Here is a 16135-nt window from a genome sequence, read left to right as displayed (position 1 = left end):
CTTTGGTGATGAGATTGTTGTACATGATCTTGTACAAGTCTTAGTTGACAGAGGGTACTTTACTAGGCTTGTTTGATTTTGAGAAATAATTTAAAAAACAATTCACATTACTGTTTTTTCACTGGACTTTTAACAAGGACTATTATCATAAGTTGATTTAAATTCAGTTTTATTAAAGGACTTTGTCAGCACCATCCTCCATTCTCATTTCTTACAATATAGCTTGTAGGATATATATTGTGGTTATTAACTGTACTTCTGAAACCAAAGCATTGTTTTTTTGTAACCAACACATCACTCCCTTCCTTAAACACACTTGTTTTTATAAGTTTTTTAGTAATAATAATCTTTTTCCAACTATTTTACAATATTTACAGGTTTTTTTTACTTTAGGCTTAAAAGAGTTATTGTTCGCAGCTTGTTTTTGATTGGTCTATAAAGAAAGAGTTGAGAGGGAGTTATATTCAGATTCACAAATGGCGTGTTCCTATACTCTAATAAAAAGAAGGAAATATCTTTGTTACTACTAAGCCATGCATAATAAGTTTTTACAAATTGAAACAGCTTTTTCGGTAAAGGCCATTTCTTTTTGCATGGTATGGACTACTGTTTATAGGCTCTAAATTCCAATCATTAGCACAACTTAGAAATTTCTGGCTATTAAACAGGACATTCATTATAAGACATATAAGATATCTGGTTTGCCACATGTAGAAAACGTTGATTTAAGCTTCTCAATTTTGAACTTGCTGATTTAGAACTAAGTTTTTCTAGTTCAGTCCAATTGAATATGCATCAGCAACTGTCATGTAAGGTTTTCTGGCAAGATCAAATCAGTCACACGAGTTTCTCTCCCAAGGCCTACTCGGTTGTGGGAAAGTTTACTAAGCTTCTTTACAATTTTTCAATCTAAACCTTTCACATAACTTAAAGGCTAACATAAACTTTTCTAATTGAGAACTCATACCAAGCCAAAAAATTAATGGCTATGTTAAAGAGAGTATCTACAAAAAAGTCTTCCTCCTGGACCTTCGGTATGACAATCATGAACTTGCTTTTTCGTTTGATACACAACAGCAAAATGATTAAGATTTTTACACAGAATACACCTTTTTCCATAGACTGGACACTTATTTTTACCATGTTCTCTGCTACATATTGAACAGCTAAATTAACTAGGCCTATGTTGACTGGACTTAAAAGTTACAATAGGTAAACTGTCTTTTACAAAATCTGTCCTTGAGGAAGCAATTGAAGTAGACTTGTGTGTAGAACTGAGAGTTTTCTTCATAATGCTAACTTAATCAGATTCGATAACCTCAAAAGTTATTTGAAGATTCTGATCTCGAACAGTAATGACAATTCTGACTCTTACTGTGTCCTATTCTTGAAAATTACATAACTACTTCCAAAGGTCAGTAATGGTCAGTATAAATAGAGTCTCATAAACCGGCAGCTATTCTTGTGCCCTCTTAAATTAGGATGTTGTGTACTACAAGGCATTTTTGAATGGTTCCATTCTTGGCAGCACTTTATTGTTTAGGTAGTGATGTATCACATATCTTCCAGTTTGAAATGTTATGACATAACAGCAAGGAAGACAATTGCAGCAATAGGCTGATTTTTTTTGTATACAAAATCAACCCAAATAGTAATCTCCAGAAGTAAATAGCGGCAATTTGTTTCATACTGCAAACTAAATATTCAATAATACTATTATAACTGTATAGATTATAAAACAAATGAACTCAAAAATGAAATTAAGGTTACCCTAAAACAGATGACAATAATCATGTCATAGGAAATCCTCTAAAAAAATATGTATACAAGTTTCTTAAGGACAGGACTCTGAAGAACAAAAAACAATTATTGTTGATGCAAATTCCAAATCGAATACACAAAATATTTAAGACAATCAAGAGAATATTGTTACCTGTACCGCTGATAGTCCTCGTCATCCTTGCTGTGGTCAGACAACTGGTTTGGACACGCCAGATTGCCCAACAAGCTCAGGTACTTGATATTAGGTGTATTGTGCTCTATCTTGGTCAATAACAAATCCAGGTTTGTGATCTGCAAGATTTTGACTTGTACAAATTACTAAACAGAGAGAATATTTATGTAGATGCTTATTACTTTGTAATATTATTTTTAACGTTCAATATAAACTTTAATTTATTTGACTCCTGAAACTATATATATATATATATATATATTAGAATAATGAATTGTGAACTAAACTTAAAATTTTGTAACTATATATATATATATTTTTTTATATATATATATATATTATTTCCATAGAAAAGAATACATTTAAATTTATTGAAAACAAAGTGAACCAAAAAGATGACAAACAAGAATTATACAAACAATGCGGAGTATACAAAATTAACTGTAGTGACTGTGAAAGCTATTATATTTGACAAACTTACAGAAATTTTAATAAAAGGTTTAAAGAACATATAAGTTACAAGCTTTGAAAACAAATAACATGTCTACAATAAAATCAAATTTCGCTAAACATTTATTAGAAACTGGTTATAACTACAAAAATATTGAAAAGAACATGGAAATATTTTTTTTGGATATTAAAAGGAAAGGAGAAAAGTTAAACACGAAAGAAGAATTACATGTTTATCTAAATTATAACAAAGATCCTCACAACATATTAAATATATATAACTAAAAAGATGATCATATATATATATATATATATATATATATATATATATATATATATATATATAAAGTGTTGAGTGTTGTGGCTTCCATAAGTTAGCATGCAAAATTTTAAGTCTATAGCTGATTTCATTAGGCTACACACACGTATTACATGTCACATTTGCAAATTTTATTATTCTGCAATTTTCTTGTTGTCATAAAAAAGACTTATGTAAAAATGTTTCCTGACACTCAGCCATATTCAATAGAGAGACATGCACCATCATAAAAATTGATATTGCTTTTACAGAAATGAAGCTTCGTGCAAAATTTGAAGTCAATAATGTGAGTTCGTTCTCAAGATATTGTGTGGAAAGACATACATAGACAGAAATTACATTTTTCCAGTCTCTCAGGAAATAGGCTTTGCTAGTGCTCAGCCAATAAAATCCTAAAAAGGAACACTGTAAATTTACAGTATAATCCTGCTAGTCTAAACATTGCTAACCTAAACATCTAATTCAATTTGTACAAAATTAATGAAAATAAATTAAAAATTTCTCTGTACCTAAACAAATACATGTATTTACAAAATTCAAGTTACTTAGCTTTCATAGAAAAGGGGCCAAAATAAATTATATTTTAGGTTTAAAATATAAAAAATATAATGAAATCTTATTATGATCAAAGGCAATGTTCATAATCAAGAACATTGCCTTTGTTGTGTATTAAAACAATAGAAACACAGTGATGATTGTGTATTCCAATGGTAAAGGTTCACAATCCTTTCCAAATATCCATCATTAATAATATATTTTAAACAAAGAATTGAAATTTTTATCACAGTCAGGAGAGAAAACTTATTGGATGACAGCAATAGCAAGAACATACAGGCAGATAAAGGAAGCTGTGGTCATGAAATAAGGAGACTGGTGAGGTATCCATGAGCTGTTCATACGAATGTTGGTACATTCACCTCAGATTGCAGTAGAGGTTAACCGTATGGTTTTATTCAGTATATAGCTCACATCAGTTGAACTTCTAGCACTTGTTGTTTTTAAAATTATGAAAAAAGGTATGGATATAAATACAAATTTAAGAGCTCAACACTTCCAATAAATATTCAAAATGTGGTACAATTTGTAACATAAGATATTAAAGTTTCTACTTTTAATTCATGATTTTCTCACACTATCATAATTTTTGACCTCACAATACTTTAATTAACTATATATCTCATACCATTTTTTATTTCCAAAGAAGATAAGTGTGAATTTAACTTACGTTATTTTTGTTGAGCGAGAGTGTATGCAGAGAGGAGAGGGGAGGCAACATCAGCGAGTCTCCAAGCTGATTGTTATCCAGTACAAGGTGAGTGAGGTGACGGAAGTTACCGAGCTCCTGCAGATTTGTAAGTGAGTTGTAGCTCAGGTCCAGTTCAAATACTCGCTCACCATATAACTTCGATAGTATGGGAGGGATGCGGTGAACATCTTGTCCTACATAACTCAGCTGCAACAATATTAAAAACTGTAGTTCAGGTCCAGTTCAAATACTCGCTTACGATATAACATTGATAGTACTGGAGAGATATAGTGGACATCTTGTCCTACTTAATTCAGCTGCAAAAATATTTAAAATTGTAGCTCAGGTTCAGTTCAAATACTCGCTTACGATATAACATTGATAGTACTGGAGCGATGTGGTGGACATCTTGTCCTACTTAACTCAGCTGCAAAAATATTTAAAATTGTAGCTCAGGTTCAGTTCAAATACTCGCTTACGATATAACATTAATAGTACTGGGGAGATGTGGTGGACATCTTGTCCTACTTAACTCAGCTGCAAAAATATTTAAAATTGTAGCTCAGGTTCAGTTCAAATACTCGCTTACGATATAACATTAATAGTACTGGGGAGATGTGGTGGACATCTTGTCCTACTTAACTCAGCTGCAAAAATATTTAAAATTGTAGCTCAGGTTCAGTTCAAATACTCGCTTACGATATAACATTGATGGTAATGGAGAGATGTGGTGGACATCTTGTCCTACGTAAGTGAGGTGCAGTAACATTGACAATTAAATTTATTTGTTAATGAATTATAAGTCATTTATTAACACAATACATAATTAAATCATTTAATAACATTCAATATACAGCACAATATACAGTAATAGATAGAGAACATTTTCTATTTGTACTTGTAAATACAAATCCAAAACAATACGTGAATAATAATTAGAGAATATTATTGTTATTTTCAATATATACCATATTCATAAGAACAGGCATAAGTGGTTCTAAAACTAATGAGACCTAAGGAGAAACAAAAGATTATTTTGTCTTCACATAAACTTAATTATTACAAAAATCTTCAATCTTCTCAGTTAATAACACACACAAAACATCTTGAACTGACGTTAGATGACTCTCTTTCCTGGAGCTATCATATTGATTCTTTGTGTCATCAGCTGAGCACAGCAGTGATTGCCCTAAGAAGAATAAAATCTGTAAGTACCCCGGAAGCCACCCGTACAGCTTATCATGCAATGTTTGAGAGCAAAGTCCGATATGGAATTGTACTATGGGGAGCATCCTCAAACAACAACCTTCAACGAGTCATGGTTCTTCAGAAACGGGTGGCAAGAATAATGGCTGATATTGCACCGTGGAAAAGCTGCAGAGATGCATAAAAAAACCTAGATTTACTGACCACCACACTCTTTACATACTTGAAGTCATCATGCTTGCTGCTAACTTAAACTTGACAAGAAACTATCGTCACGGTCGAACCACAAGACATGGACTTGACTACAACTTACCTGCTCACAGGACCACTCTGTTCACAAAGAAACCCTCATATGCTGGAGCTAGACTATATAATGCTTTACCTATCAAGCTCAAGACAATTAAAGAAAAAAAACTAAAAACAGGACTGTATTCCTGGCTTGTGAAGAAATCAATTTATACAATCAATTTATCAGTGAATTCCTTGAACATGCAAATAGCCGCAACAACTATTACAAACTTACAAGGAACTAAAGACAATTTATTTCCATTACATTGTATTGATTTTCATTTACATTATTATGTATTAGACACCTGTTCTAAACTTGTTGTTTATGAATAAAGCTTTCTGTATTCTGTATTAACAAGTGTCTATACAATTACAGCATAATAATTACTGGTGTCATATTGGCTGATATTAATCAATAGCTTTTTTACACTTTTCTTGAAACAATTAATTTTAAGAGATTTAAGATGAGAAGGAAGAGAGTTGTAGAGTTGAATGCCTGTTTCAGCAAAACAATTTAAAGTGGTTTTAAGACTACATTGAGTATAAGAGAATTTGAGTTTCCAGTCATATGGTTATGTACAGATCTATTTATAGGTATGGCATGAAAATTTCTTTCTTAATAGCACGTTTTGTGTAAAATTAATAATTTTTTTGTGTAACAATCATTGCCCCATACAATAATTCCATAAGATAAGAAACTATGAATGTAGGCATAGTAGACAGTGATGAGGATGTTTGTAGTTACAATATATCTTGCCGAATTAATATAAAAATTAATGATTTTGATCATAATCAATTATAAGAAAATCCAGTTAACACATTTACTCCCAAACGGCACATACATGTACAGGGCGAAGTGAATGCAATGACCACACTAACTGCAAAAGACTTAACCAGTATAGTAGCCACCCGAATAGGACTATACCCATTGACTAAAGTTAAAAAAATTGAACATATTTTTTACACAAATAATGAGTTATTATATATAAATTCAAAAGCAAGTAATTTATTTTAATTTTAGAGCACTTTTTAGTGGCACATGCATGTGATACATATAAATCTGATGTTTTCTTGAAAATTAGAAGGTAGCTTATATGAATAAAAAACAAAATTATCCAAATTATAGTCATAGCAATCTTTATTGTACAATACATTCATATTTGAACAGGTGTACTGTCAAAACTTATAACTATAATAATGCAAAAGATATTTTAATTTTTTTAAATCACATATTAAAAACTTACAGAATTAACCTTAACCTAATTTAAAACTTTGTCTACTAGAAAAATAAGACTCCCGGCCGGCCCAAAACCCATGACTGCAGATAATGTATACTATTGATCGTGAATGGAAGTTTAGATAGTCTTGCATGTTATAGAAACAGTGATCAAAAAGGAAAGTTTTATTTATTTCAGAAAAAAAATTTGGTCAAAGTATTACAAACTACTGATCACTACCACGTTCTAATGTCACATGTTGTCCTTTAGGCCTTCCCATAATTGTTTATATGTTTCAAAACACTATGGATAATTAAATTACCCAAAGGAACACATTGCTGTACATTTAGGTTAGCTTTACTGCAAAACAACAGTCCAAATGATTGAACTGCATTAAAAACTAAAGCAATAGGTGTACCAACTCTGAAGACTATATTTACTGTCCATATATTGACGAAGCCAGAAACCAAGCGGCACATAGGTTTTGGTACACATCTCTATAGGCAGCATACACAGTTGCTGAGTTTTACTATGCACCGTTATGAAATAAATCAACAATGATTTAAAGTCAGTGGCACATATTTGTAACAAAACGTGTAGTACAAGTACATGCCAGCTAGTCTATATTTTTGTATTGCGAGGACAAATATGTTAAATGTTTGTAAACCTAATATTTAAGGTAACCTCCCAAACGTCAGGGGCAAAAATTTCTTCAACTTCCTATCAGCAGTAAGAGCAACAATGGAGAGTTCTGTAGATCACTATCTTATGTAATTAATATAGTTAATTTACCTATGGGAATTCATTAATCAAATACAACAATGGAAGTTTTGAAGATCATTACATTGTGTAATTAATTAATATTTTACAGCTGAGGTTGATAAAAGCAATGAAAACTAAACAACTATGGCAGATACCTGAGCTATATTCCCTAGCAGAGAATGCACATTGAGGGTGAAGCAGACATGAGATAGGACACAGTTCTTATCAGTGGCTGCAAGAGCCAAACTTCGTTTAGGAGTTCCTTTACCTTCACTGTCACATATAGCAGTCTGACCTTGAGGAGACGTCACTACAGCCAATGTGTAAGTAAATGTGCAAGAGAAAGATTCAGAGACTGGCATTTTTCCTAACTGTTCAATATTACAAATCACAACTAACTCACTCGTGGATATTAAACTAATTTATTTATTGAGGAAGAAATTTTTAATAATCAATTTAGAAGCATTTTGGTTACAATTGTGCTTCTGAAATATCTCAAACAGTTTTATTCCTTATTTCCAATGCACTTGCGCACTGAAAGTGCAACTAAATGATAAAAGTAGATATTAAATACAGTATTCAACAATAAACAAGGTTAAGTAACACATCACTAACTGGTCAAAAATTTATTTAATCTGCACTGTGTAACTTTGACATTTCATCACATCAATTTTAACACTAAGAGATATAGTTGTCAAATTGTACGGATTCACTGACTATTGACATGAACTGCACAGACAACCAAGGCTAATTACGATGCACCAGCCCTGCAAGCCTGACACCGAAACGCAATCCCAAGGTGGGGAGAGGAAGCCAACTAAGTACAGGGGTCCCTACGACAACAGTCAAAAGTGCTCCAAACACATTGATTAATTCACTCATCATTGTATCAACTCACATTCCTCTGTACATGAAACATGTTTTTAATCCCATTGTAAAATACAATACAAAACGTTCTAAAACCCTCATTTCTTCCCAAAAGTTTCAAATATCTCAATATGGTATGGCAGGTGCTTTGTAAACAATTCTTAGTAATAATAATTTTAAACAATACAATCTTAATGCTAAAAATTTTACTTTGTAGTTAATAAACAGTTCTTTTAAAAATATTCCTTTAAAGAACAGTTTTTTTTATCAATAGGTTCTTATAGTTCTTCTAAATTATGAAAAATGAATCGTTTTGTAGCCATCTAGAAATTGATTTCTATGCCCATGTACAAAGTATTTCCCTCATTAGTCATAGTCCTATGAATGGGCATAAATAAAAAGTGTTTGTGAGAACGTGGTAACGTATTTGATAAAAGACCTTTCTTGAAATGCACAAAAGACAATATTTAAAAATTAGTTTATGAGAATTATTTTTGAAATGTTATTAAATAGGCTTTATGAGAAGAATAGATAAATTACTGTAACAAATGTCTTTTCAAATAAACTTGTTCTATTACTATTAACTACATTACACCTAATCTCAATGCCAATGTCTACAAAGAATGGACCCTAAATATGCAAGGTATACAATTTTACATATTCCTCAAGATATACAATTAGTAAGAACAGATAGGCTGAAACTGAAACACACGTATATTTTTAATGTAGTTTATCCCAAATAAATTTTATGTAAATAATTCCAAAAGCTTATGTTTATAACTTTATTTTTGTGATGTATTATGGATTAAAAACACTGACAATATTATTACTATCACTTGAAAAATTGAGATATGTTATAAAACCTGTTTCTAATGTTAACTACTGAAGTTAGAAAACAGCTCATAAAATCAGAAGAAAACCCATCAGGGGGTAAATTTCTTCTTAAAGTTAACAGATATTTCAAGTTAATATACAAAACTACAGCCTATTATTTTTACTGGTAAAACTAATGTCTTAAAACCAAAACATTACATAATCATACACACATAGATCAATAATACAGCCATGCATATAGGACAAACCTTTCCTGGCTTTCTGCTAGAACAGCAACTCCTTTTAACTAAGCCAAAAAATAAGAAGGTTTGCAAAATTCTATTATCGAACATTTGTGGACATATTAAAACTTTGTATTATTACAAATTTGTTTTATGCAGTTTTCACGATTTTGTAACTCTTTTCTATAAATAAATTAAAGTTGTTTTTGAACAATTCTTTGTGAATAACTCTGTGTATATCACAGAAAAAGTAGAGAATACCAAAAGCAGCATGTCTTAACTTTGTATGTCTTAAGATTTATAAAAATTTTCAGTCTTGTGAAATGATATGTAGAAAATTCATAGGCTTGAATATTTGTAAAACAAATTTAAAACAGTTTTAAATGTACTTTGGAAGTCTTAAATTTACAGTTGAAAAAAACTTAACTAGACAATCTCTAAAGAGATTAATGAGTTCTAAGTTTTTTATAGAATTTTTCTGATCACATAGTTGCAGTAGTTAAAATTATCTATAAACCTACCAAGATATTTACCCAAAAGCAGTTTGATATGCAGTGGAAAAGGTTTTAAGAGTTACATGTACCTTTGTTAAAATCAATTCATTAAGCAGAAAAACAACTTTCTTGCAAATTTAAACTACTGCCTCACTTTATGTGAGTGTAGAATTTATAATCACAACTATTTATTATCAGAAACATTTCCAAGAAAGGAAAATATGCTTTCAGAAGTAAAGTATTGCTTTGTTGCTCAAATATCAAAGCAAAGCTGACAACAACAAACTGTGCAACCGATAAGACAATGAAAACACCTCTTCATCTAGATTACACTGGATGACTGCTTTGTAAACCGGAAAAGCTTCTTTTATGGTCTAGGTGTCACAGACTTTTTTTGTATCCCTTCAGACAGACGGGGACTCCAGATTCCAGGAGTTTAATCTGAGACTGTGTCAGATTTCAGAAGCTGCAATAAGCAGAAGGTGAAATGGAGCTAAATTTAAGATTTAGATTGTCTATCTCATTGTCATACTTATTCTTTTACTTAATTACTGTTATAAAAGAAATTTCATTCACGTTGAACATGGCGACACTTCTTTTACGAGTTGATTGGTCATCGATTTCGTGAATAATAAACATAGTTTCAGCAGAAGTTTTAGTAACCTTTAGTTCAGGTTTTAACTTACATTGTCCCTTCAGCCCAAGGCACCCCTAAGGTTAGCTATAGCAATTCTCTTTGTTATATTGGGAATTATTATCACATCCTGTCCATCAACTCAGTAGGCCACACTGAAATACTAGTGCTTAAATTCATTTTATTGATGATTATACTACTAGTGCATTGAGTGGAGTCAAACGTCAAAATATGGAAATGAGTATCTTCTGTTGATATCCAAGACTGTATCTGCTTAAGACTAATTGTGTTCTTATTCTGTAAATGAATAATTTTTTAAATCTACTTTTAATTAGAATAAACTATATCTAAAATTACATATCATCTGATACTTTTACAATAAAAGAATAGATAACCAATCAAAAAATTTTTAATTAAAAAAGTATGAAAATTATTTTTAAATAACAGTAATTTAAAGAATCGGAGCTCAAATACTGCAATTCAATTTGAGTAAAAGTGACTCACATGCTGTGATTTACACAATTTCCGACTTCGAACATGACCAGCCACTACTACGTGTGGCCTGCTGAGCTGAAAAACTTGTGATTTCACCACAGCTCTTAAAATCATCGCTTAGGGTTGCACTTAGTAGACCGTCGAGGCCAACTACATTCAATGCCGATCTTGTTTCTGATAATACCTTTGCTAAATGCCTGAAAGTCAACTTTTATTGTAGTAGCATTCAGTCATTAATTCATGTTGATCAAGAAGTCTAATTATTTGTTTTAATCAAGTCAGCAGAATCAGTATTGCAATTAACACATTTACATTTCCAAGACTATTCCATCAGCAGTCCTCTTATATTTAGTTGTTAATCTGGCACACTAAGAGTGAAACCATTGTTTACATTCACCCTTGCACTCCTTATTAACTATATAATGCAAACAAGTACACATTGACAATAAAATACTCTGCTGTGGGCTTAAACAATGTACATTTAAGATGGGATTCATTACGCCTTAAACTCAGCAACCAATCACGCACCATTTGTTGTTATACCATGTAAGATTAAAACATGTAAACATGCACTGTTCTACCTGTCTTGATGACCCGGCTTTGTCTTGACAAGAAACATACAAAATTATCTCTGACACATTGTCTTTTAATAAACAGTTTAGTTTTTTAATTATATCTTGCTATAGACAAGAAAATAGCTGAATATTATTTCCTTAAACCTATTTTCAATGTAAAAAAATATATGTTGTATTTTTTATGTGTTTTTTGTTGTGTTCTTGTAAATAACTTGAATTTCCAACGAAATTAATCATAAAATGTTTGATTTTTCATCCTATCAAAGTTTCCTGACGTGTTCCAGATGTGGTACATAATATTCCACGGCATTTTTACAAACCTGAAATCACCAACCACAAAATATAACCGTAGTTGTTAACTCACAAATATATGTACACTGATGGGCACACTTTAGTAAATAAAGTTATGAACCCATATGGCTAAACTCAAAGTGCATGTGTATCTGATACAGTACACACAATCAGAAATATGTGAAACTCTAAATTTCAAAACTGTTAGATCCAAGTTATACAAATTCATGTTTATACTAGCCACAGAACTGTGGTCATAGACAAAAATATGACAACTTGTCTGAAAAACAATTCAGAAAAACTTTTAAATGAATTTCAAAAAATATTTAAAGCATAACGTCTCTCACTATCAGATCTTTTAAAACACAAAAATGTCAATGAAAATTAAAAACATGATACTCACAATGCTGTTTTTTGACTTTAGGAAACTACTGATAAAGATCTAAAACCAACTTAGCGATACTCCTGAAGATGTAAACTATCATTAACAAATTTTAGTGGAGAAACTAGGCCTAATTAAAAGAACCAGTTTATCATCAAAATATGGGAAGAATAATCCTTTTTATAAATTTAAATTCTTATTTCCCTAATCTGGCACGAATGACTCTATGGATTTAAAAATGTTACCTGTACCTGATATGTATCTTATCAAAGTATGTTTTTTGATTATCGCTAGCAGTGCAGGGCAGAACCGAACCGAAGCACGTGAATGTCGTAGAGATTTATTCATGTCATTGTGTTTCTATTGAATAGACCTTTAAAATGCCATGTTACAAGATAGTGGTAGCAATTTGAAAATTTAAAGTTACCCCCTTCTACAATTTCTACAATTTTTTTTCCTCAAAAAATCCACAAAAGTATTGTGAAGGTTGTATGTTGATACCTCAATTAAGTCCTGATACACCTGGATATATTCCAAAGAAGCTGATCAGATTTGAGGGCTCCTGTTCTCTAACGTCCTTGGGGCTGATGAGATATGCTTCCAGGAATCTTTTCCGAATTTTTGATATGGCAGGACAATTTAGCCAAATATACTCCACTGATTCCTCCTCTTCTCCGCAGAGTCTGCATTCATCAGTCTGGCTAAGGCCCACCCTCATAAGATGTTTCCTTAGGGGGCCATAAAAAACTATGATTACAATATCCAAAAGAAATTTGTTTTTACCAACTTCTCATAATCGTGTGTGTAGTGTACTCGAATAAACTCCCATGCTCAATAATACAATATATAGCTTTTTTCAAATTTAGGCTATGTTAAATTTTGACTGGCATTACTGTAACTGCATCAACTAATGTTAATTAATAGAGCCTAAAATTAACTTAGACATTACATTTTAAATTTTTGGTAGATATATTTTTTGAGATATCTGAAACTGGACATTTGTACTTTATGCATGTTTGTTAAAAAGTTCAATCCTCTGGACAACAGCACTTTAAGAATGTTCTTCATATGTCCATTTACACAGACATTTTTACTGAAAGCTGGGTTAAAAAATGGTTGCACTTTACTTTAACCACGTCAGCTATGACGGTCTCAAACCACTTCTATCAATTTCTTAAAATAGAAATAATATGTTTTTATTCCAAGAAAATCTTTTAGGCAGTTGCGATCCATGATTTCACAATAACTGATAATGTTTGAAATTTAGGTTATATCTCAAATAGTCCAACAATCTAGGAGACTGAGGGGAATCGTGGTTTCTGGTTAGGGAGGACAATGAGGGTAGGAAAGAGGTGAAGGGGATAATCATCACCAACAAAGTAGGAGAAATATTAGAAGTTCGAGCATTTTTGCAACAGTTTTTACCTCTATGTTGACGTTTATTCCTCTGTCCTCTCCTGGGTCATTCCATATCAAATGAACAGATGGTATAAACATGACATTTGAAATTTTGAGAATCACTTACCAAAAATATGAACTATTTATACAAATTTTTCAAAATTTTCAAAAATGCACATTTTTTATAAAGTAAAAATGTTTAATTTGATTTTTCCAAAGAACTTTTTATGACAAAATATATTGTATTGTACATCAAAGAGCATTTAAAACAGTAAAATAACACCACTCCCATCTCTCTAGCTCGATTAGGAGAAAAATTATGGTGATTTCAATATCCGGTTTTTTGGTGGATATCGAGAAACTTTAGCCTACATAGCCGTAACTGAGAAAATGTCTGAAATATTTTGGGGGGGGGGGGGAGAAATTGACAATTTTTTATATCTACATGAGGAATACCTTCATAGCAAATTTAATCAAATTCTTAGGTGGTCGAGTAAATTTTTTTAGTGTGTTGATTTTATAATGACCCTCCTCTGTTCCTGTTTCTAGACATTTTTTCAATATGTTTTACCTATCTTGCAAATCATTATTAAATAATTATTTTTAGCTATTTTGTGATTAGTCAGACTTTTCTGCTTTGTATATTCCAAAATAAAGACTTTGTGTTTTGGTGTTGTCATTTACCATTTTGTGTTGGCATCTATTTCAGTAAAAGTTTTATTCTCCAATTAGAACAATGGACTTTTCAAAAATATTTTGACTCATAACAATGAACAATTCGGAAATTGTGTCCTTCTTAGTTCAGTATGGAGTTTTGAACAGGTTCCCTATGTGATAGACCAGCTTCATAACTTTCCCAGAGCAGCCGAGATGTATTCTCCTTTTCATGAAATATTTTGCAAGTTTCTATTATTTTTATATATTTGGAGCGGCACCACCAAAGCCCGTACTGTTGGTCAGGGGTGTTTCTATTGTAATTTCTGTGATTATTTAGGCTTTACTCCCTTTTATATCTATTGTTCTAAAATATTCATTTATTTTCTTATTTTAAGTTGAAATTTTAACAAATAGTGTGAAGCGGCTAAAGTAAGGTAAATATTGTTTGTTAATCTCATATTGATATAACAAAACAGATCTGCATCAAGTATTCTCCCCCTTACCACTTACAGGAAATTTTAACTCGTAGTTTGAGAATTAATTAGTTTCTACACTTAAATTCCTGATAATTTTACAAATCTAAAAATACATAAAAAGTACTTTAGATCACTCTGTATGTACCAAAATTGGGTAGGGTATGATAAGCGGACCTGGTTTTTTATATCAAAGAATGTAATCATCAATACCTAATATTCGCAACTCAAATCCTAGACTATCAATCAATATAAAAGTATCTATAGTCCTCAATAACAATCATGTTTTAAATTAAAATATGAATTTAATATTTACAGTGATAAAATTATTATAACCAAAATTAGGAAAACCGAAGACAACCATATTTGCTCCTCTCACAGTTACAGTTGTTTTTCTTCCACATAATAGGTTTTTCAATACGAGTCCAACATGTTGAAGTCATGAAAAACATATCCTATCATCTTTCAAAGCAATGTGATGTAGTTTTCTAAAATTGACTGCCATTTTGAATAACCAAATGTTACTTATAAAAAATTGAAATATTACATTACGAGTATTATTTGAAAATGTTTACAGCTGTTGATATAGATTATTTTAAGTTAATTGTTCAAAATAATTAATCAGTATCGATTGATTATATTGATGGTTATGATTAAGTAATATCGTTTGCCAATTTCGATATAAAAGGGTCCACTTATCGTACCCTACCCCCAAAATTTAATATTCACCCACATTAGAAAATGTTGAAACTAATGACAAAAAGTCTATAAAACAACATGTAACCCTACAAAATTTATTTTGATAATGCATTTTTTATGAAAAAATAAATAATCAAATAAAATTATACTACTGAAGGCCTAGGAGAAACTTTTAAAATATCACTATTTGAATTAGGTTAAAATTCCTCTATTTCAAACAGCATAAGACATTAATTTGTTAATAACAATGAAAACACATCAAATTATGCTTACATTTCCGTTATAAAACTTCATAGGTCCTAATGATTCAACCATTCTTTGTGTATCTGATTCCATAACACAGTTTTGTTGCGAGTTATATAAAATTGTTTATTTTGTCACATGTACTGCTTACTTCCCTAACCTAACAAGTGACCTGTTTCCAAACATCAAGACTCAAGACTAACACTTTTTTCTCTCTATTATGCTTAAAAGCCGAGTTTAGGATGTCCCATAAAACCTTAATAAACACTTTATTTTTGGTTAACTTAGATTTCCAGGTTTAAAATAAAAATCAATCGGTCCTTGTGGTTTCTTGTAAAAGTATGATAATAATGAGTTTTAATACATTTATGCATAAGAGTGATATATGGTTTGAATTTAGTTTGTCTCATCTTCACTTGGTGGTTTTATT

General features: G+C 31.1%; 1 protein-coding gene across 2 annotated transcripts in view; it reads right to left on the bottom strand.

Annotated features, from left to right (window-relative positions):
* LOC124359406 (leucine-rich melanocyte differentiation-associated protein-like) overlaps positions 1-15896 on the bottom strand; it is a 35489-nt gene extending 19593 nt beyond the window's left edge. The window contains exons 1-3 of one of the 2 annotated variants that reach the window (XM_046812123.1): positions 15736-15896; positions 3949-4176; positions 1934-2073 (exon numbers count right to left, since the gene is read on the bottom strand). In XM_046812123.1, the coding sequence (XP_046668079.1) occupies positions 1934-2073; positions 3949-4176; positions 15736-15798 (431 nt within the window). In that variant the 5' untranslated portion in view covers positions 15799-15896. Of the gene's footprint in view, positions 1-1933; positions 2074-3948; positions 4177-7597; positions 7844-15735 lie in introns of those variants that run through there. The other variant, XM_046812122.1, reaches the window with a different exon arrangement.
* Positions 15897-16135: the final 239 nt, after the last annotated feature.

The sequence above is a fragment of the Homalodisca vitripennis genome, chromosome 4 (genome assembly GCF_021130785.1).
Source record: "Homalodisca vitripennis isolate AUS2020 chromosome 4, UT_GWSS_2.1, whole genome shotgun sequence".
Lineage (NCBI taxonomy): Eukaryota > Metazoa > Arthropoda > Insecta > Hemiptera > Cicadellidae > Homalodisca > Homalodisca vitripennis.
Note: the sequence above shows the minus strand (reverse complement) of the source record. Positions and strands in the feature narration are given on the sequence as shown.